This window comes from Pituophis catenifer, unplaced genomic scaffold (assembly GCF_029215685.1).
Source record: "Pituophis catenifer annectens isolate HBS135680 unplaced genomic scaffold, rPitCat1.0.hap2 SCAF_1, whole genome shotgun sequence".
Lineage (NCBI taxonomy): Eukaryota > Metazoa > Chordata > Lepidosauria > Squamata > Colubridae > Pituophis > Pituophis catenifer.
The window spans coordinates 261,581,061-261,603,323 of NW_027256881.1; the positions used below are offsets into that span (position 1 = coordinate 261,581,061).

At 38.7% G+C, this 22,263-nt stretch overlaps 1 protein-coding gene across 1 annotated transcript in view; it reads right to left on the reverse strand.

The window, feature by feature from the left end:
• Positions 1-22,263, reverse strand: part of LOC139327657 (anoctamin-3-like) — a 75,152-nt gene that overhangs the window by 45,299 nt on the left and 7,590 nt on the right. The window contains exons 4-8 of the mRNA XM_070957544.1: positions 16,462-16,593; positions 15,811-15,917; positions 10,392-10,447; positions 7,619-7,740; positions 5,604-5,738 (exon numbers count right to left, since the gene is read on the reverse strand). Of these exons, the coding sequence (XP_070813645.1) occupies positions 5,604-5,738; positions 7,619-7,740; positions 10,392-10,447; positions 15,811-15,917; positions 16,462-16,593 (552 nt within the window). The remainder of the gene's footprint in view (positions 1-5,603; positions 5,739-7,618; positions 7,741-10,391; positions 10,448-15,810; positions 15,918-16,461; positions 16,594-22,263) is intronic.

A 22,263-nucleotide genomic window follows, 5' to 3' on the forward strand; every position in this document is an offset into this window, starting at 1 on the left:
TTTTTTCTTTTAAAAGCCCCTGATGATCCCAGCTGAGTTGCCTGATCGTCAGAGGCTTTTAAAAGCATTTTTTTTACAACCTCTTCAGCCGAAGAGGTTGTAGAAAAAATGTTTTTAAAATAAAAAAAAGCCTCTGATGATCACGCGGCTCAGCTGAGATTGTCAGAGGCTTTTAAAAGTATTTTTTCTACAACCTCTTGTAGAAAAAATGCTTTTAAAAGCCTCTGACAATCTCAGCTGAGCCGCGTGATCATCAGAGGCTTTTTTTTTATTTTTAAAAGCATTTTTTTTGGTGGAAGAGGTTGTAGAAAAAAATGCTTTTAAAAATAATTAAAAAAAAGCCTCTGATGATTGTGTGGCTCAGCTGGGCATGGGTGGGGGGGGCAGGGATTTTTGCTACTGGTTCTCTGAACCACCCGCCTCCATCGCTACCGGATCGGGCAATCCAGTCCAAACCAGGAGCATATCACCCCTGCTTTTGAGTCTTTGAAAGTCTAACCTGCAGCTTTTTACCCAGTTGGTTGCGACACTGATCATACAGCTATACAGGAGCTTTGCAGAAGATGCTTTGCTGCTGTAATTTGGAGGGGAACAGAAGGAGTTTCACATAATTTTACCACCAGTTTGCTCATGCATGCGGCTTACACGCATGTGCATGGCTTAGAAAATGTGGCTAAATAGGACAGCATAGCACCTGGGTGAGTGGGCGGGGCCACTACATTTTCGTCTGAACAAGTCTGAACCAGCTGAATACCACCACTGGTGGGGAAGCATTTTTGCTGATAAATTAAGGAAAGCAAGAACCCTTGGCAGTTAAAACATTTTGAAAATCAAGTTTATTTTTAAAAATCTGAAATAAAACCTCTGGAGCAGAATGTCACTGCCTTAAGTGTTTGCCAGCTGAGCTTCCATCCTAAGATTTACGGTAGCCTGGCCAGAGAACCTTATCTGTAGTAATAGAGATAAGACTGGTCTTGTGAGACATTGGACTACTACACATGTCTACATTCTTTCTTTTCTAACTTCCTGATTTTTCCTTTGTCCGTCTCTGAGATAACTGCCGGTAAGATGTAGTTAGCTAGTTTTTAACTTTTATAATAAAATGTTTCAAAGAATATATACTTCGGGTTTTCTTTCTTTGAGAGTATACACCATGGAAAACAAGATCCATTCACCTCTAATTAAGGTGAATGGGGGGGAACGAGGCTGATTCACGCTTCGACACAGAAAGTGTCTTGTACATTTATGCCGTAAAACAGATTGGTTTGCTGTCAATCCACCCATCCCTATCATTCAAATAGGATTTGACTATGATTCATTCTTGTGTGTTGAAGAGGAGCAGAAAAAATAACTCTTTGTTTACACATGTAGTTTCTGCCAATTTTTTTTTTTTTTTGTATTTTTACTATCCAAGATGAGTTTGAAAATTCACCATAAAAATCATATTTTCCATATTAGAGAAAGAACTTGTTTCTACCCTAGAGATTAGTTTAACTGCTGCAAGTGTCAAGCCTTTTGGACTGTGTGAGTGTCTTAGTGATGGCTTTTGTTTCAATGAATTATCCTGGAATTTGATATGTTTGTTTAATGATTTGGCTTTTATGCTTCTATGTTTTGTTAAACAAAAACATACTTAATGCTGAGATAGGTAAAATAATGCTTGGCTTTTTAAATATGGAATAAACACCTGGCTATGTTTATTTTATACAAGAATGCTTACCACTTTAACTGCTAAATTTATCCATTTGGCTGGTTTGAAATCTCAAATCATCATGCATAATGTGAGACTATATATATAGCTAGGATATATGCCTATATAACTCCATTTATGTTAAGATCAAGTAATTACGTTTTGCTGTGAATAACAATAACATCTGCTCATCATTCCTTCTAAAAGCCAGCTGCATTATTCAGGTACTTTTTTAAATGTCAAAGTCATCACAAACCACTAGATGGAAGACTTGCTTTAACTACATGGTATACTCTTACATAACTTTAAGAAATTACATATTGCTGTAAAAATCATATGTACAATACACATAGATTCACTTAATATAGGAACTTTCAGAGCATGGCAGAACTTTCAGAGCAAACAAAGTTGCATTTGCTAGAAAATAAAACTCCCCTCTTCAAGTTTGTGTGAAAGTCTTATCTTTTGTAGAGGGAGCTGTGCTTTGTACGTGCTTTAGTGCACACTTTAAAAGATGGAGCTAGCTAGTGGTGTACAATGTTGCATCAAAGCAATGAAGCTATAATCTAGCAGTACATTCAGTCTGCTCAGTACTCTGCTATAACCAATAGTGCCTTCAGAAACTTGTAATATTATCATCAGATGACTTTCTATGGCAGGGGTGTCAAAGTCGCATTGTCACGTTGTCGTCACGTGATGTATCACAACTCCCCCCCCTTCGCTAAAACAGGGATGGTGTGGCCAATGCATGACACATCTGGCCCGTAGGCTGCGAGTTTGACCCCCCCGTTCTAGGGACTACGATTTATTGGGAACTTTGGGGAAAATGTTACTATGCTCATAATTGTCATTCTATTCTGAGGCTGCTTCTTTAGACAACCTATGTTGTTGCGGCAAATCTGGGCAGCTAACAACAAGAATCCCAAAACATTAAAAAGAACTGCAATAACAATCAACTTCCAATGTACCAGAAGTCCCTTTTACCTTACAGACAGAAAGCAAATAGTTAACAGGCATCTCTTACCACCCAACCCTTGCACTTGACGGAAAAGCCAGCTCTTTAAACCCTTATTAGACAGCATAGATATACAGCCATCTAAATCTTAGGGGGATGCTGTTCCACACAGCATATGCCATGGCAGAAAAGGCATTTCTCCTGGGCCCTGCCAGATCATGCTGCTTACTAGAAAGATCCTGGTGTATGTCTATCTTGGTGGATGGGTGGGATAGTCAGAAATGGTAGAAAAATGAATTGTCTTTGTGCTGTGTAAGGCTTTGGAGGTGACAGTGAACACTCTGAATTGTCTCAGAAGCTTTTCAGGAATGAATGCAGCTCATGGAACATTAATGTTCTATGTTCATACCTTGATATCTTCAAGGTTAGCCGTACTGTCATATTCTGGAACAGTTACAGTTACATACAGTTCTGAATGCTGTTCAGAAGCAGCCCCAGATAGAACACACTCTAATAATCACAATGGGAGGTAACTAAAACATAAATGACCATGAATTGGTCCTGATCCAAAAATGAGTGTAAGCAGGAGCTATGTGTCCAGAAGACACCTTCCCCCCAGAATTGCACATCAACTCTGTCTGGAGAAGTACAAGAAAGCCTATTAAGAATTAAAGATGGAAAATATGCAGACTTGGGAGGCTTTATTTTTATGTGGTTTTGTCAGGGTGGTATAGAGGAGTGGGAAGAATAACATTGATGAAGGAATGCAAGAACAGTTAAGAGAATGTATAAGACAATGGGAAACTGAAAAACTGAAATTAAAAACAACATGCCTTGATTCTACGTGGTTTAAGAGTAGGCAGAGAGTTATTCTGATAGACTCTGTTAAAATACTGAACAAAAGTAAGTAATATTTCTGATATCCTTGCTTGGTCTGTTCCTGACCTAACCTACTTCAAAGGGCTGACAGATAAGCTGAAACATGTTCCTCCCCATCCAGAAACCCTAAAGCCTCCAGATAGCAATCACCTACCTTTGGAGCAGTAATTTGGTAGCTATCAGAATTTCTGAAATTCCCTACCTTGCCTGCAGTCACAGTTGGTGCCTCACGTGAACCTCACTTGGGCACGTCTCCAAAAAAAGTACATCTTCCCCATTCACTCAGCCACATTTCAACAACGCATACAAGGTTAGATTTCTTATCCACAATTAAATTGTGGTTAATGCAAGTTTTATTATAGACTAACCAAACATTAAATAAGAATAGCCATAAACCAGGACCACTGGAGTTTACATGACAAGTCATTGGGACAAACAGGATTGGAATGAATTATTGGAAAGTCACCTTCCCAACAAATGGCATAGCCTCTGTCTTTTGCAATCTCTCTTTCTTCCTGTTTCCACCACGGTATCTTTGCATGCTTAGTTCTCCAGACCACATCAAACTCCCTTGATCCATCTATTCTTCCCCCACGTCAAAGGGAACAATTACCCTACTGGCTTCAATTTCAGGGATATTTTTGCAAACATCTCCTAATTTGGACCACCATCTTACATCTTCTGCCTCACCAAAAACATGTCACCTGCACCACTGCATTGTATCATCCCTGGCAATTTTTTAGTTAAGTAGTTGCAGAATACAATATTAATGTATTCTGAATATTAACCTCCTATATATGACATAGTTCTTCACATGATCGAACCCTTTTATTTGTTGATTTATAAAGCAGAGAAATCTGTTAAAGTGAATTTTATTTTTTCTGCATACAAACATATTTGCACTGCAAATTATTATTGAACAGAAAAATATCAGAGAGAGAGAGAGAGACTATGGATCTGAAATAGACAAGTATTATTTAAGACACACAAGGTACAATTTAAGTTAGACTGAAGTGAACATGCAACATTTATAAGTTCCAGTTCTAACAGTGTAGCCCTTTCCCATGATTAACTGGCAGGAATGCTCTTGAGTTCCTTACATTCAATCTCAAATCCTCCCCTCCAAAGAAACTCTAGATTGCACAAATCTACAAATTGCCAAGGGAAATTATTATTTTAGTTGCTAGTAAATCACAGGTAGTTCTTGACTTACAACCACAATTTATACCCAAAATGTCTGTAAAGTGAGATAAGTTAAGTGTGTTTTGTCCCATTTTACAACCTTTCTTGCACTGTTGTTAAATAAATCACAGCAGTGTTTAAGTTAGTAAGATGGTTGTTAAGTGAATCTGGCTTCCCCATTGACTTTGCTCATCAGAAAGTCACAAAAGATGATCACTTAACACCAGGACACTGCAACAGTCATAAATATGAGTCAGTTTGCCAAGCATTATTAACACAGCTGCCTGCAATTTACTGCTGGTTCGAATCTCTCCAAGGCTCAAGGTTGACTCAGCCTTCCATCCTTTCTAAGGTAGGTAAAATGAGGACCCAGTTTGTGGGGGCAATAAGCTGACTTTGTATAAATATACAAAAGTATGAAGGCTATTGTTTAACGCATTATAAGCCGCCCTGATTCTCCGGAGAAGGGCGGCATATAAATCAAATTAAAAAAAAAAAAGTGTCCAAATTTTTATCACATAACTATGGGGATGCTGCAATAGTCATAAGTGTGAAAAATGGTCATAAGTCACTTTTTTCAGAGCCATTGTAACTTTTAAATAATGTTGCTAGTTGAAGACTATCTGTATTTCTGCAGAGATCGGCCATAAGATGCTGAGTCAAGACTCAGCTGCTTTTTTAAAGTTGCAGACAGGTGGCATATATTTATATTAATAAACAAATAAAGTCATACAAATCTGGTAAGAAATAAATAAATATTTAAGCAGGAGAGCACTTTTCTGGAACAGAATCCAGAGTGCTCCACAGCCCTTCAAACTGTAGCATTTCCTTGGCTGATCCACCGCTTACTCTTTGCCATTTATTTATTTTTAAATATGGTATCCTTTCACTTCTTACCTTACTTGACTAGAATCCATGGTAAATAACCCATAAAGGAAAACAAACAATCCAACAAGTGCAGCAGGGATAAGCATCCCGGTGTACCACCCCAACCAAGCAAAATAAAGACCAATTTTCTCTCCAAAATATCGCCTGCATTTAAGAGAGAGAGAGAGAGACAGAGAAGAAGAAGAAGAAGAGAGAGAGAGAGAGAGAGAGTCACCATTGCTTTAAATGTTGAGATGAATCATAATTGTATCAAATATGGCAGAGAAAGGACCTTTGATATAGAACTGAAGGATTTCTTAAAATTTCACTTTAACATCTAATTCGAGGACTTTTGATTGCATTTAAGAAAATTCATGTTGTTTATCAATAAATTGGGAGGCAACTAGAATTTGCATAAAGCAAAGGCAGGATTAAGAGAAAGAGACATTTGGGCAAGGACACGACTATCTGTTTGGATTGGCTTTGACAATTCATACATAAAATCAACAAAACAAAAACCAGTTACAGGTTATCACTATTACACAGGGATGGTCTGCTGGGGGGTTTGCAGGGGTTCAGGAGAACGTCTAGCTAAGATTCTGTGCAGTTCAGAGAACCCCCAAATCCCACTCCTGGCTGACCCCACCCACCCTGCCTCTCCCCTCCCAAGAGTCCCCACGCAGCCGGTTTTGGATCAGGTAAGTGCAGGGCACACATGGAGGCTCAGGGTGGGAAAAAACAGGCCTACTGGAAGTTCAGGAAGGCTGGAAACGGGCCCATTTCTGGCCTTCAGAGGGCCTCCAGAGCCTGGGGAGGCCATTTTTGCCCTCCCACAGGCTCAAGGAAAGCCTCTAGAGCCCGGGGAGGGCAAAAACACCCCCCCCCCGATGGTGCAGGAGGCTGACTAGTCACATCCACCATGGCCATGCCCACTCAGCAACAGGGCAGTGAATCCCTTGCTAAATTTTTTGAAGCTATTACAGTTAAAAAGAAACAACTGAGAGCCAGTTTTCTCAAGCGGTTAAGGCACAAGGCTAGAAACCAGGACAGAAACTGTGAATTCTGGTTCCTCCTTAGGCATGAAAGCTAATTGAGTGACTTTGGGCTAATCACTCTTTCAGCTCATGACATCAGGTTCTGGTTGCAACTAATGGATCAACACTTGATTGATCTGGAAAAAAAAAGAAGTGGACCCTGCACTCACAGGAAAATCCTAGGAAGAAAACAAAATGAAAAAGAAATGCTTGAGTTCTGTAATATGCTTTGATTAAACTGTTTAGACAGAACCTGCAGGGAGATGATGACAATTGAAATCAGGATTTTCCAAGTGAGGCTGAGGAACTAGGTGGATTTTGGACTGCCTCCAAAGTTGCAATTTATCCTGAGTCTAGCAGAGTATGGAATTTTGGAGCAATTTATCCGCTTTTACTTTTCTTGTACTTTTCTTGTAACTTGAAGCAAAAAAAAAAAAAAAATCACTAATATCTTAAAATACAATGCAAGTCCATAGATGTTTTTAAACGCTGTCAGACAGCTATGACTAACACAATTATTTTTTTGGTTAGAGGTACTTCAAAGGTTATCAATCAAACAGTTGTGAAACTAAAAGAAACCTCAAATTTATAGACCTCAGCTTTTCAGAGTTTGTGTGCACTAGGTGGAATTCTATTGCAATCTGCATAATGATGACATTATGAAAGTACTGCTAATTACATGATTCGTGTCAAATTGATGAATGGTATCATCATGCAGATGATGCAAATGAAGTTATTTGTATCAATTTGAATCACTTGTGCAATGCAAGTGATTTGCGAAGCATTTACATTTTTTATTTGATGCAAATGACCTTGTCTTCACTACTGCAATAAAATACCCTTCAGTACAATGACTTTTAAGAATAATGACCTACCATGTCCCTTCAATTAGACCATTAAAAACAGGTCTTCTCTATCCCACAAAGGAAGAACAGTTACATTGGACTGCTCATGGGAAGGTCAATGACACAGAACGGAAACAACTTCTATTATATTACATATATACATTACCTAATCAGATCCAGAGGTTGGTATTTGTACCACATCCCCCATCGTGCCCAGCGTTCATATAATAGATGCCGATGGTTCTTAGCTCCATGTGTTTTGATAGGATGCCTGCTCTTGTGACTTCCCTGGAGTATACACGCGAACCCAAATTGAAATAAAGAAGAATTGGTATGATAATTATAGCAAATGGGGTCTTGAAATATGTTATTAAAATAAGTGCTTCTTTTGAAAAATGAGGAGATTATTAATAATTGGCTTATGTAACATTGAACAGTTCTAAGCAAACATCCTTTTTTTTCTAGAGCTGATACAGCTCAGAAACCTCTTAGCAGCATGAAAACATTTCTTTGAAATATAATCAGACTGAATTATCTAGAAATGTTTTGTCCCAACATTGCGGAACTGCAGCACTTTCCAGCTGAGAGACTCCCTTAATTATTAATGGAAATTTATACAGCATATTTACAGAATACATTATAATAATCATCTCATTCATTCTCATTAATTTTTACATTACAATTAAACATTGAGGAGGAGAAGCAGCGATTTACTAAATATACCAATGTAGCATATAGAAAGTGTGGATTCAGATCTAATATTCTACTCCTATGTACACTTTGGGGATGAGGAAACATATCCAATAAAAATTGATGAAGTTAGCTCAGAACAGTGGTGGGTTGCTACTGGTTTGCCTTGGTTCAGGCGAACTGGTAGTAGTGGCGGTGGGAAGCTCCGCCCACCCATCCAGACGTTCTGCACATACTCGTAAACAATGCTTCCTTTATTATTATTATTATTAAATATTATCACTTGGACAAAAACGACAAATGCAGCCTAAACTTCTGACTGAATGCAACCAATTATAATTTGTTAAATTTATATGCCTCCTAACTCACAGTGATTAGGGGTGGTTCACAACAATCAAGAAATTACAATAAAATCAATAAAAAATAAAGATAATGCAATTGAAGCATTGTAAGAATTGAATAAATAAATAAATGCATCAATTGATAACGTAACACTACCAGTAGTAGAATATACTTATATAAAATGGGAGTTTTCAAACTTTGTAAGATTGTAGCACTCATTTTAAATGAGTGAAAGAAAGAATGAATGAATCCTAGAATCATTGATTAAGAACTCTAGTGAGACAAAACTGTCTGTACACGCATGAACTTTTTTCTTTTATCTTCTTTTGCCCTTAGTTTCTCCTAGGATTCATATATTTGGGAGCCACCTATCGTTGGTTGGGTGATGGGTGACTACACAAATGTTATGTATGCATGTATGTTCTTGGGGAACTCCAGAGTTCCACAGAATACAATTTGGGAAACTCTAGCTCAGTAAACAGTCTTGAAAATAAGCGTTGAATTGGAAATCACCACCATTCAGAGGAAATTTCCTATTATATTACTATGTTCGTGTATAAGCTCTTTCACCTTCTACTGATCTTGAAAGGTAGGAAGATTGTGTGTGCAATACAATAACAGTACTCCTGCTGTAATTTTTTTTCTTTTTGTCTTACCCAGTGCACGATAAGAGACTAATACTGAAGCTATGTGTACATCAAATGCCTGCATCTCTGACTGAAGTACATGCTACAACAGGGGTCCCCAAACCCCCGGTCCATGGACTGGCACCAATCCGTGTCATGTCAGAAACCAGTCCGCGCAAACAAATGAAGCCGCATCCGCTGGATGGAGACAGTACACAAAACCACATCCCCTCCAGTCCATGGAAAAATCTCTCTCTATGGAACCGGTCCCTGGTGCCCAAAAGGTTGGGGGCCAATGTGCTGCATCATGTCATCTTATTGCAATTCAGGTGCATTTTCAGATTTACAGGAAGGAATTAGTTTGTGCCAGGGCACAAAGTGTTCTGTCTTGCTGAGACAATCTTCTTCCACACTGTCATGACAAGACGGGCAGTGGGCCTTCAGCCAAGCACTATGATTAGGACCTGTAAGGGCCCTGAGGAATATTTTCTTGACTGGACTGCATCACGACCCTTTTCAAGAATTTCTCCTCTTTAAGTATATATTTCTCTGTAATATATACTTAAAGTATACTTCAGGCTGAGTTCTATTCAACTGTCTGCACCAAAACTATATTTATGTTGTGACTGCAGAACACATATTAAATCTCTCTCACACACACCCTGTCTCTCTCTTTCTCTAAAACACACAGCAGTCATGATTTAACACAGTGAATGGAATCAGTGGTAACTACTTAGACTCTAAAATATCAGCCATAAATGTATGAGCCAGAAATTTAAAATTTGGTCTCTCAAGAGGAAAAATTTGTATAAGGCAGCTTCTATGAATTATAGCTTCCCTGTATTTTAAGGAAAGAGTTTCAAAATAGCACAGGAACTAGCTCTATATTTTAGGCTGAAACCTTTTGGATATTGGTACGGAATAAATCTCCCTGTGCCTTGTTTCTGAGTAAATAAGCATCAGATAGGGCTGATGCCAGGCAATGAAAAATACCTAATACAGAGAAAAACTGTACAAAAGCATCAGACATGTTATCATTGTCAGGGGAAAAAAAATAACTTCTCAGAGAAGTCTTACAGAAATTGCTGCACAATAGCATTAGACATATTATCACTGTCAGAAAAAAGAGACACCCAGAGAAGCCCCACAGAGTGACATGAGAAACAGAAATACTCTTCTTTAAACAGAAATACTCTAACTTTAAATGTTAGAAGGACTCCAGGAGATTAAAGCAAGTTTAGCATAGGCATATCACACTTAAAACATTGCTACTTAAACTACCTCATGAGGAGGAAATGCAGCTTCATACGTTCCATTGCTGAGCAATCTGTTAATGCCTAAAAGAAAGAAGACGTGTTACAAATCTTTGAAATGTAATTGATGTAACAAACATCAATATTAAAATAAGTAAGTACCAAACATTTTTCTTTAAACATAAATAAAAAGGAAAATATAGATATGAAACTGTTTCAAGTTTGGAATCCTATTAGCTGAGAACTCTGACTTTGAGGCTTTATTATCTCAAGGTTTTTCAGTAGAATTGTTCTACAGTGTCCCATATAAAAACCAACCTTCTGCTCATTATTATGACTGGGATTAGCCTTCCAAGTACAGCAGTGAACCACATTTATGGGTTTTATCTCTGATCATGCTGGCAGATGGCCAGATTCAAAAGAAAATAGTTCATAGTTGTTGCATACATGTGTTTTAACATGACTTGAAACATCAGTGGAATAAAATTAATCTGTCTCCCCAAGCCTAAACACCACTCACATTCTAAGGCTTGGTGAATTCTGTTTTACAATGTAATATCAGTCAAGGATCATAAAGCAACATTGCTAGGAATGCATGACACAACAGGCTGTCTTGATGTTAACTGATGTTAACTGTTTTCTGATATCTACCTGTAGTAGAAGCAATAGCGGAGTGCATCTACTTCTCACAGTGCTCTATCATCAAAAGAGAAAGTAGATCATCTTGGATGTATTTGGAATTTTCTCAGAATTAAACAAAGTGATAAGAAATTCCCTCAGTCTGAAACTTGTTTTCCATTTCCATTTGCAAAATAGAATGTGCTGTTTTGAGGCAAGCTTTTTCATAAAAATGGAAGCATCAAGTAGGGAAAAAAAAATCTTCTAGAATTCCATAAATTATAACTTACAACGAGACAATTATTCTTTCTTTCTTTCCTTCCTTCCTTCTCTCTCTCTCTCTCTCTCTCTCTCTCTCTCTCTCTCTCTCTCTCTCTCTCGTACCAAATAATGTTTTGTAGAGGAAATCAAAGAACCTTATTAGAAATTGCTTCTGTTTGGCCACAAAAGCAGTGGGGAGAAACAATTTGGGGTACTGAAAAATGGTTTAGAGAGCAATATTTTCTTGGAAGTGATATGGATCTCAATCATAAAGAAGTGCTTGCTTCTTTAATTCAGAAATATTTCTATTATTCACTAAGCATTTTTTATTGGCTTCTTAATATGGTATATGAACTTTTCTTTTTACTCATATTGGAATTAGGCAAAGAGCTCTCCTTTAGTCTCCCAAGTGTGGTTGTTTAATTGTTGTTATTTTTTTGGCTAATAGTGACTATTTTACTAAATAGGCGCCTGATGGATCCTGATAGGTTCCAGATGGAGCTTGGGCCATTTCCTGAGATTCTGGCTCATGACTCGGCTGAAGACCTGGTGGCCGCTTGGGATAGTGTGGCTGCCGGGGCCTTGGACCATGTCGTGCTTTTGCGGCCTCTGACCCGGCACCGAACTCACCTAGCTCCTTGGTTCTCTGAGGAGCTTAGGGAGATGAAGCACCGGAAAAGATGCCTGGAGAGTAGTTGGAGGACCAGCCGCTCCGAATCTGACCGAACCCTGGTGAGGTCTCATATTAAGACCTACCTAGTGGCGATAAAAGCGGCGAAAACTAGCTATTTTGCCGCTCTTATCACGTCATCAGATAATCGCCCGGCCGCCCTGTTTAGGGTGACCCGCTCCCTCCTCCATCTGGAAGTGCGGCATGACCCCTTGCAGGACCGAGCTGAGGATTTTGTGCAGCATCTGTATGACAAAATCGCTCAGATTCGGAAGGGCTGGCCTCTGACTGGGTATGTCCGGACGGGATGACTGAGGCAGGTCTTGAGAGTGTTATCTGGGGGGAGTTCGATCCTGTGGCTCCCAAGGACATGGACAGGGTCCTGGGACGGCTGAACGCGACCACATGTTTATTGGACCCGTGTCCCTCCTGGTTAGTACTGGCTTCCCGGGAGGTGACACGAGGCTGGCTCCAGAAGATTGTTAACGCTTCTTTGAGTGAGGGGGTCCACTTTGAAAGAAGCAGTTGTGAGGCCCCTCCTCAAGAAGCCCTCTCTGGATCCGGCTGTTTTGGCTAACTACCGTCCAGTCTCCAACCTTCGCTTCGTTGTGAAGGTTGTTGAGAGTGTGGTGGCGCAACAGCTTCCCCGGTACCTGGATGAAGCTGTCTATCTAGACCCACTCCAGTCCGGCTTCCGGCCTGGGCACAGCACGGAAACGGCATTGGTCGCGTTGGTGGATGATCTCTGGAGGGCTCGGGATAGGGGTTGCTCCTCTATCCTGGTCCTGTTAGACCTCTCAGCGGCTTTTGATACCATCGACCATGGTATCATGTTGCACCGGCTGGCGGGGTTGGGAGTGGGGGGCACCGTCCTGCGGTGTTTCTCCTCCTACCTCTCTGACCGGTCGCAATCTGTGTTGACAGGGGGGCAGCGGTCGACCCCGAGGCACCTTGCTTGTGGGGTGCCACAAGGGTCGGTCCTCTCGCCCCTTCTGTTCAATATTTATGTAAAGCCTCTGGGTGAGATCATCCGTGGCTTTGGGGTGGAGTTCCATCAGTATGCTGATGACACCCAGCTGTACATCTCCACCCCAGGCCACCCCAACGATGCCCTTGAAATGATGTCCCAGTGCCTGGAGGCCGTGCGGGCCTGGATGGGGAGAAACAGGCTCCGACTCAACCCCTCCAAGACCGAGTGGCTGTGGCTTCCAGTGTCCCGATATAGCCAGCTGATGACATCGCTGGCTATTGGGGGCGAATCACTTGCCCCCACGGAGAGGGCTCGTAACTTGGGCGTCCTCCTGGACACATGGCTGTCTTTAGAAGATCATTTGACGGCCGTGGCCAGGGGGGCTTTTTAATCAGGTTCGCCTGATACGCCAGTTACGCCCCTTTCTAGATTGGGACTCCCTACGCACAGTCACTCAGGCACTCGTCACTTCCTGCCTGGACTACTGCAACGCTCTCTACATGGGGCTCCCCCTGGGGTGCACCCAGAGGCTCCAGCTGGTCCAGAACGCGGCCATGCGGGGGATTATGGGGGTGACGAGGTGCTCCCATGTGACACCTCTCCTGCGCGAGCTGCACTGGCTCCCGGTGCACTTCAAGGTGTTGGTGACCACCTTTAAAGCGCTCCATGGCTTAGGGCTGGGATATTTACAAGACCGCCTTCTGCCACCAATAGCCTCCCACCGGCCAGTACGCTCGCACAGAGTGGGCCTCCTCAGGGTGCCGTCCACCAGACAATGTCGGCTGGCGACCCCCAGGGGGAGAGCCTTCTCTGTGGCGGCGCCCACCCTCTGGAACAACCTCCCCCCAGAGATACGTACAATAACAGACCTCTGGATTTTTCATCGGGCCCTGAAGACCTATTTATTTCAACTAGCTGGGCTGGCTTGAGTTAAATTTTAAATTGATTTTAAATTGGATTGTTTTAAATTTACGGCCAAAATATTTAATTATTTTAAACTGTTTTTAAATTTTGTATGTCCTGTTTTTACTTTGGCTGTTCACCGCCCTGAGTCCTATTTGGAGAAGGGCGGTATAGAAATTGAAACAAATAAATGAATAAAATAATAAATAAATATGGTGTCCACTGCTCAAAAAGGATCAAATCACTAATGATTTTTTTCCAGCAAGAAAGGTTGCTATAAGAAGAAGTAAGGAATAGAAGAATGGGGTGTGTGTGTAAATCCTGAATGATTACAAAATAGGGGATGGACTACTCAACTCTGGCAGGATAGATTGAGTGTAGCCATTGTATTGAGCCAAAGAAGATTTGTCAAGAGCATCACTTGGGCTGTTACAGGGGAAAGGAGGCTTCCAAAATAGTTGCAATCTCAACTTCCAAATTAATAACTCCATATCAAGGTCAAGTGGCCAGAATCCTAGAGAAGTGCTGATAGTGAATGGAAGGTCTGTTTGTAGTAAGGCCATCTTCATGTATGGCCTGATGTATGCCTGATGGTGGATGAGTCTGCATATCTGGCACACATTACTGAAACTTGGCTAAGACCATTGATGCCTTCATGTACAAAATCTGGTCAGTGACATATCAGATCTTTTAGGAGGCTTGATGGCAAAATCAGGGAAGGATTTAGTTATTAAATTTGTATAGGAGCTGATCTCAGCAAAAGCAATTCTGGGCAATGCACAACTAAAGCCCACAAATATAAAAGTGACTATATGTAAAAATGTGTATTAATAAATAAATAGTATATACAAAAACAAACATACAAACCCCTGTACAAAGAGAGAATAAAAATGGCTACCTCAACAATGGAGCCATCTGAGCATATTTCCAACTTCCTGGGACTCCAGGCCTGATGACATAGCTAAGGACCTTCTTGAATCTCAAAACGGTTGGAGCTAAGCTTATTTTGTAGGGGAAGAATATTTCATAAGCTGGGTATTACAGAAGAGAATTCAGGTCTCCCAGAACCCACCAAATATATAACCTAGCTGATGGATCTGCACCATAGCTTCTCTTTTCTCAAATTTAATGGGGTGGGCTGATGTAACTGAAGTGATACAATCCCTCAGATAGCCCAATCCCATGTCATGAAAGGCTTCAAAGGTTAAAATCAACACCTTGAATGACCCAGAAGCAAAAGACAGTAACGGCAATGAAAGTACTCCTGAGGTAATGGGACATAAATGCTAATATGTTAGTTTGGGCAGTAGAAACAAGTCTGAGATCCTGCTGGCATATACGAAGGAATGTCTTCTTCAACCTGTATTGGCATGACCTACTAAAGCACCGAGGGAGAGAAATTCCTCATAGTTTCACACTTCGTGGAGATTAGAGAAACCAAAGCTGGTGCTGTGGAATGGGTTCCTGTGAAAATGAGGCTTGATGGCTTCAGACGCTTGGTAAAAAACAGAGGATTTCAAGACAGCATTCTAATGATGCTCACCTACTGCACCATCTTTGTTGTTGTTCGTTAATTTTATGGTTTTGTTATTTAGTTTAATTTGTTTTAATCATACTACTGGAGATGTTTTAATTATTTTTGCACATTTTTGTAAACAGCCGAGAGTCATGAGATTTTAGCATAATACACAATAAATAAATAAATAAATAAATAAATAAATAAATAAATAAATAAATAAATATTGAATCTGAATATTCTGTTCCATTAACAGTAAATAATAGAAGAACATGGATAAGGCAAAGTCAATCAGGGGTGAGGGAAGTCATGAAAATACTGTAGCTTGTAGATCTCTTTTCCTTTCTCATACAGAAATAGTCCTGATTTTAGTAATTGCCACTGTTGTCCCAGTTTGAATCACCAATATCTTGGATTTGCATTATTGACTAAACATTTTTTTATTGGAAGAATTGAGCTAGTAACAAGAATTCCAGCACCTGCATTGTTATATTAAAATGAACTTGTACCCATTTTTGGTTTTCCATCTTCATACTTCGTTCTCTGTAACATGTGGTGTACCATCCTACTCCTTGTAGAGTTGCTGAAGAAGCTGTCTTTGTTGTTTATTGTAAAACTGTTGAAGAGACAATATCAATTAATGTTGGAAACAGCTGTCAATGTACCAGCATGAAATATTTATCATAATGAATAAAATTCAAAATTTCAAACAGATATTGATATTAATAGTTTTATCTCTGCATTTTGAAGCTGTTTTGAAGCTGTTACGATAGGACAAAAATAATCAAACAAAATATGCATTGTTCAGAGAACTTGAAATAGTTGCTTGAAATAAGCCACCATGCAATGAAGCAATTACAGAGAACATCTTAAAACAATTACGAGTTCAAAGGACTAAACTGACTCTTATGTCTTTGAACCATTATGAATATGATTTAAAAAAGTCAACTTTAGTTGAGTGGAACCAGCTTCTGATTAATGCAGCTGAAAATCCTTCTGCAACTTATTGTTGAATATAGACTCCAGCATTTTTGGGCTATGTTTTCCATTCAGTTTGCACATTACATTTGTTAATGGTGAATGTTGTTATGTTAACCCCTGAGAGGAAAAAAAAAAGAAACATTATTGCTCTATGAATATATTTTAAATTCACCACATACTGATGAATACGTGCTCGGCTGAAAGGAGCTGTGTAGCAATCTGTTTCTTCCAGATCAGGAAGCGCTTCTTTATCAAGTTTCATTGGATTTCTGGGCAACCAGCTTTTCAGTTCCCTCATATTCCTCTGGAAACTGGGGGAAAGAAACCATATTTTTTAAATTACCTTATGTCTTTTATACCTTTTGTTATATATGTGAGGTACTGAAATGGATACTGGAAGGACAATGCTAGACTTCAAATCAATTTAGAGACCAATCACATGGTCTCTAAAATTATTTTTCATCTAAAGCAAAACAAGAGGTAGATATAAGGTATATATATATATAGATATAAGTCTATAAGGTGAAGAAATAAAAATATTTATAATTTAAAACACAGTTCTAATGACAGAGGGGAGAAGAAGGGAAATGGCCCGTAGGAATGCTCTAAAATGGCCTTTTCCAGTTTGGGTGCCCTCCAGATGTATGGATTCCAGCATGGCCAGTGATGGGAGTTGAAGAGCCCATATCTGTTTGAAGCCCAGTTTACAGAAAGATTCCCCCAAGTGATATATGTAAGGACTGAACAATGTTCAGTGTTCAATGTTCAATGTACTGAGGACTAAACTGTAAAGGATATGCAATGAATGTCATCATACTCCAATTTTTCATGATTTATTCCCTTGTACACACAAAATACCCCAATCTGGATCAGAATTAGAGCTAGTGAGAAGTACAAAGTTTAATATGTCCTTGCTCCAGCCTCTTCCTGAATCACCAAAGAGTATTAAATGTAAGATAAGAGCTTTAGATGGAATCTGATTATTATTTATGGTGTCAGAGCATTGCTGCTATTGTTTCAAACTAAAGCTAATTATCTTTAATAGCATGAAGGGGAATCCATGGTCAAATGTCATGAGATATCTGGAATCCTGTGAATAATATTGGTTAGACAAAACAGAACAATAATGGTAGCAGAAGAATAGAATGAAAATGAAATTGCTCTCTGTTAATTTAGGGAAGGGAATTATTCAGGAGAGTAGGTCCATGCTTCCCCAAATTGATGGCATAATTTAAGGTCCTCTCCAAGAATTCTAAATGCCTCTAATGCTTAACAAACATTTGGGGATGTTCTGCAGCTCTTTGCATGCTCATTGGCAATTCAGCTAAATAGAGTAAGAGTAAGCTTAACTGGTACACCTGCTTATTTGTGCATATAAATGGGTAAGGAGTTGTGCCATTAAAACTCTGCCAGTCTTAATAAATGCTTATCAGAGAGGGAGGGAGAGAGGGAGAAATAGAGAGAGATAATATGGCAAGAAAATATTGGAAAAGATAAAATGTGTAATAATAATAATAATAATAATAATAATAATAATAATAATAATAATAATAATAATAATAATAATAATAATAAAAAGATCCTATTTATCACATGCATTTAATGTCTGACTCTGAAATAGATTTTAATTTTATTTGAAGCCTACCTCCTCTTAAAACAAGTGCTAGGAATCCATACATTTAATATTACTGGTATATCCATATGACTCACAGAATGCTTGACTGTTTTTCCAGGTGGAATATTTTATACATAATTTTATACATCATTGGGATAATTCATATCCCAATGAAAGAAATCCATGATGAGTATGCTAGAAATTGGGAAAATGTAAGTTCTAGTCCCACTTTAGGCATAAAGTTAGATGGGTGACATTGAACCAGTCACTTGTTTGCTCCTTCTCAGTTGTAGGAAGAAGGCAAACCATCTTGCCAAGAAAACTGCGAGGACTTGTCCAAGGAGAAAAAAAAACCTCTACCTCCCCCCCAAAAATCCCTTAGGAGATCATTAAGTACATGACTAAGATATATTTAGTATATAGGAGGAGGCTCGTAAGATAGGCTGGCTTTACAGAGGCATTTGGGCATCACATAGGTCAATTGTTTTGAAATATTATCATCTTATTCTAGTCTGTGATAGGGTCCTTTGATCTGGAGGTGGGAAGTCAAGGATCAGGTGATGGGTTTTTTAAGAGGGAGAAGGCAAGCACAGGGAGATATGGCAGTAAACAGGTAAGATGGCCTTGATCTCTAGTACTGATGCTGTGTTCTGTCTCATGCTCAACAATGGGGCCTAGTCCCTGAAGCTTTGATAGCCCTGATTCTTATTACTGACTGAGCAGTCAGTCTCCTCAACCTTGTGTATTATTGAAATGCTATGCATTACTGAAATGTGCTTATGTGACAAGGGGGTGGGTTCCCAGACTGGGCACTAATTCTGTCTGAGAAAGTTATTCCACGGAAGAATCAATGATAGGAGATCCTTAGATCTCTAAGTACTTTTGACGATAATTATAATAATGTATATAGAAAAGCAAAAGGCCTTTAAAATCTGCAGTAACAAATGCAATGACTTTGTCATAACTGCTAAAAATATATGGAAGCTGGGAATGTCCTTCTAGTGCAATTTTCATGACAGAGAAGTCATGGTTTCTTCAATGAACTTGGTGTTTTTTTTTTTTTTCAGGTTAAAATGTCATTGAAGATCATGATTGCATTTTTACCATGGGAACCACTGAAGTTGTTTATAACTGCTTCCTACACCTTCACTTTCATTGCCCAGAAGGGTTTAGTTGCCTTCAAGAACTAGAACTGGGTGATGGCTGATATCGGTCTTAATATTTCTTTAAAAAAATCATTAGAAGTATACCAATTTGTATTCATTGGTCAAACTGGTGCCCTCTTTTGAAGAGTCTTATAGGAGCATATGTCTGACTTAAAATATAAGAAGCAGTATATATTTTGACAGAGTGTACTAAACAAAAAGAAAAGCCAGCAGTAAGTACATCACTGCATATACTGTATAAAGCTAAAAGCACAACTTTTTTACAAAGGTTTTATATTTTTAAGAAGCATTTTAAAAATAATTTTACTACATAAATATTTTAAAAATTTTGTTAAAAAGAGGATAATAAAGAATCCTGTTATCCAACTTCTACAACTGTCTAGCTTTTCATTTCATTATTGCAGTCATCCATTTAATGAAAAAAAATAGACATTTTCCCGCATAGTCTAGTTTTAAAAGCAAAATTACAATTGTAAATGTAAAGTGAAAATACAGTTTGCGTATATTCATGTAATACCTTCAAAAAACAAAATTGAGTTTTTTTAATAATGATAAGCAAATCGATTTATATAGGCACCAAATATGAAATGAGTGCAAAGAGCAAATGAATGAATTATTCTTTCATCTTAATCCAAAACAAACTTTGATTACAAGTGTCAAATAGATATCATTGTGTAGCAACATTCAGATTAATCTATTTTAAGCCTTTGCATTTATTTTTTAAAAACTGTATAATTTACATAAATTATACAGTTTATAAACTGTAATATATATTATAAATTATTATTTATAATTATTTATAAATAATTATATAAATTATTACAATTTATATAAATGAGATCTGTGTTCAGAACTTATCAATACAAAGTGATAAGAATATGAAAGAATGATATTTGATCAGAGTTTGAGATGCATTGCCTCGATGATTTCACTCTGGCATTATGATAATGCTGAATTGTTATTTCCATAGACTAACTGCTATCAACCGGAATGACCTTAAACAAAGTTTAACAAAGTCATAGAGGACAAGGTTACAAATAGCAATATCATAACTCCAGTGATATATAGTAACTTCTACTGTCAGGGTTGAGAAGCTGTCAAAGAAAGTTCTTTTACTTCGGTTCGGTAAGTGAACCTCTCAAAACAGTCTCTTAGGAGAAAAGATTTGGGAATAAACAGAATATTGGGTGCTTTAATACTGTTTTTTTGGAATGAAATTATTAATCTAGATGGAATTTATCTGTGTGTCACACTGCCTTTAAAATATAATGTAAGAAGCAATATCCTTTTATGGAAAAAAAGAGCTCAATTTATTGAAGTAGCCCTGAATACGCAAGGAAGTTATATATTGCAAAAAAAAAAAAAAATCCACTTTCAGAATCAATAGGAAGAAAATTGAAAGTAAAATTGCACATAACATCCCATTCTACAAATTAATGATATGACTGCAGTGCATTTTCCCCAATACCCAAGAAAGATTCTAAGATAAAGTTTAGAAAAGGACAACCAAGATGATTACGACATGGACTTCCCAGAAAAGAATGGGATCTTTTTTCCCCCCAGTACTAGTAGTACTAGGAAATGAAGTTATTTAGGAAAGTTTAATGCTGGAAGATCCCGGAAGAAAAGACTGTTCTTGACAATCTACAGTTACTGTATAGCAGTGGTCCCCAACCCCCGGTCCGCGGACCGGTGCCGGGCCGTGGAGTACCTGGCACCGGGCCGCGCAGCGGCCGGGGGACATGAACACTGCAGCGCAAAGGCTCCTGGGCCGTGCGCAATGGGCCGTGCGCAAAAGCTCCTGGGCCGTGCCCCCACCCCTGCGCGCGCTCAGCGGGCCGTGGCGATAAAAAGGTTGGGGACCACTGCTGTATAGAATTCCTTATCCTAGGTTGTGGAAATAGACAGCAAGTTGGAGAGCTTTAAATACTGGTTAGTTGAATAATGGAGAAGATATTAGAGGCTGCTAATCATGATGGCTATTCATTACAAGCAAAACCAGAAGCATCAGACTCCCATTATACTGAGAGATTGATGAAAAGAAACTATCACTGTCAGAGATTGCTCATTGATTTTTGATTGGCCACTGGAAGAGAATGATAAGAATATGATAGAATGCTATTTGAAGAGAATGCTAGACTACCTAAGCCTTTGGTCGGATCTAATATACATCTTCATAAGCGACTCTTCATTGAATCCTAGAAGTCACACAAAAGTGTCTTGGCTACCTTGATAGCATGAACAATCTTTGTGCTACCTTTGTGCTTTTAAATGGTATTATGAGCAGGCAACAAGCTGTTTTTTAAAAAAATTACCTGGGCATGTGAGAACAAGCCATCAGAAAGGCACATTTCACAATGTGCAATCCACTTATGTTTTAGTACACTTCCTTTCAAACATACGTAGTTCTACACGATTGTATGAAAAAATGGGTTACCTTACCTGACAAAACCTAAGTCAAAAATATATTGGTGCAGTGGTTAGAATGCATTATTGCAGGCTAACTCTGCTCACATTACCACGAATTAGATTTCTTCGATCCTGACTGGCTCAAGGTTGACTCCACCTTTCATCCTTCCAAGGTTGTAAAATAAGAACCCAGATTGTTGGGGGCAATATGTTGACTCTGTAAACTACTTAGATAGTGCTGTAAAGCACTGTGGAGCGGTATATAAATCTAAATGCTATTGCTATTGCTATAGTAGCATACTGCAGTGTTTTGGGTTATGGGTTGTATTGCTCCCCCCCCATCTACTTTCCTTACTAAGTGAAAAATAAATATTCTTTGTTTCTTTTCAAAGAAAAGCCTACATCCTAAAAAAGTGATTAAAACTTCCTTAGAGTCACAATCTAGGTGGCTTTGGTATTAATGTGATGGAAGATGTTGCACTGACTATAATTACTCTTTGGGAATTTTCCCTAACAGAAGAAATCAAAGTTTAGAGAACAGAATTAACAAACACACACAAACCAATAATTCTGATTATAAATCCATTGTTTTGAGTTACAACTTTCATCATAATAATTCCATAGGATATAAACTGTCATGTTTATTAATGTAGCCTGAATGTGATTCCTGCTTAGATTTTAATTCCTTGAGAGAAAATTGTTTATTTCACATCATTTAAATCAACTAAGTATAAACATGTATTGTATATAATATAGGAGAGCTATCTGATACAAAGCAAGCACGTGCATGA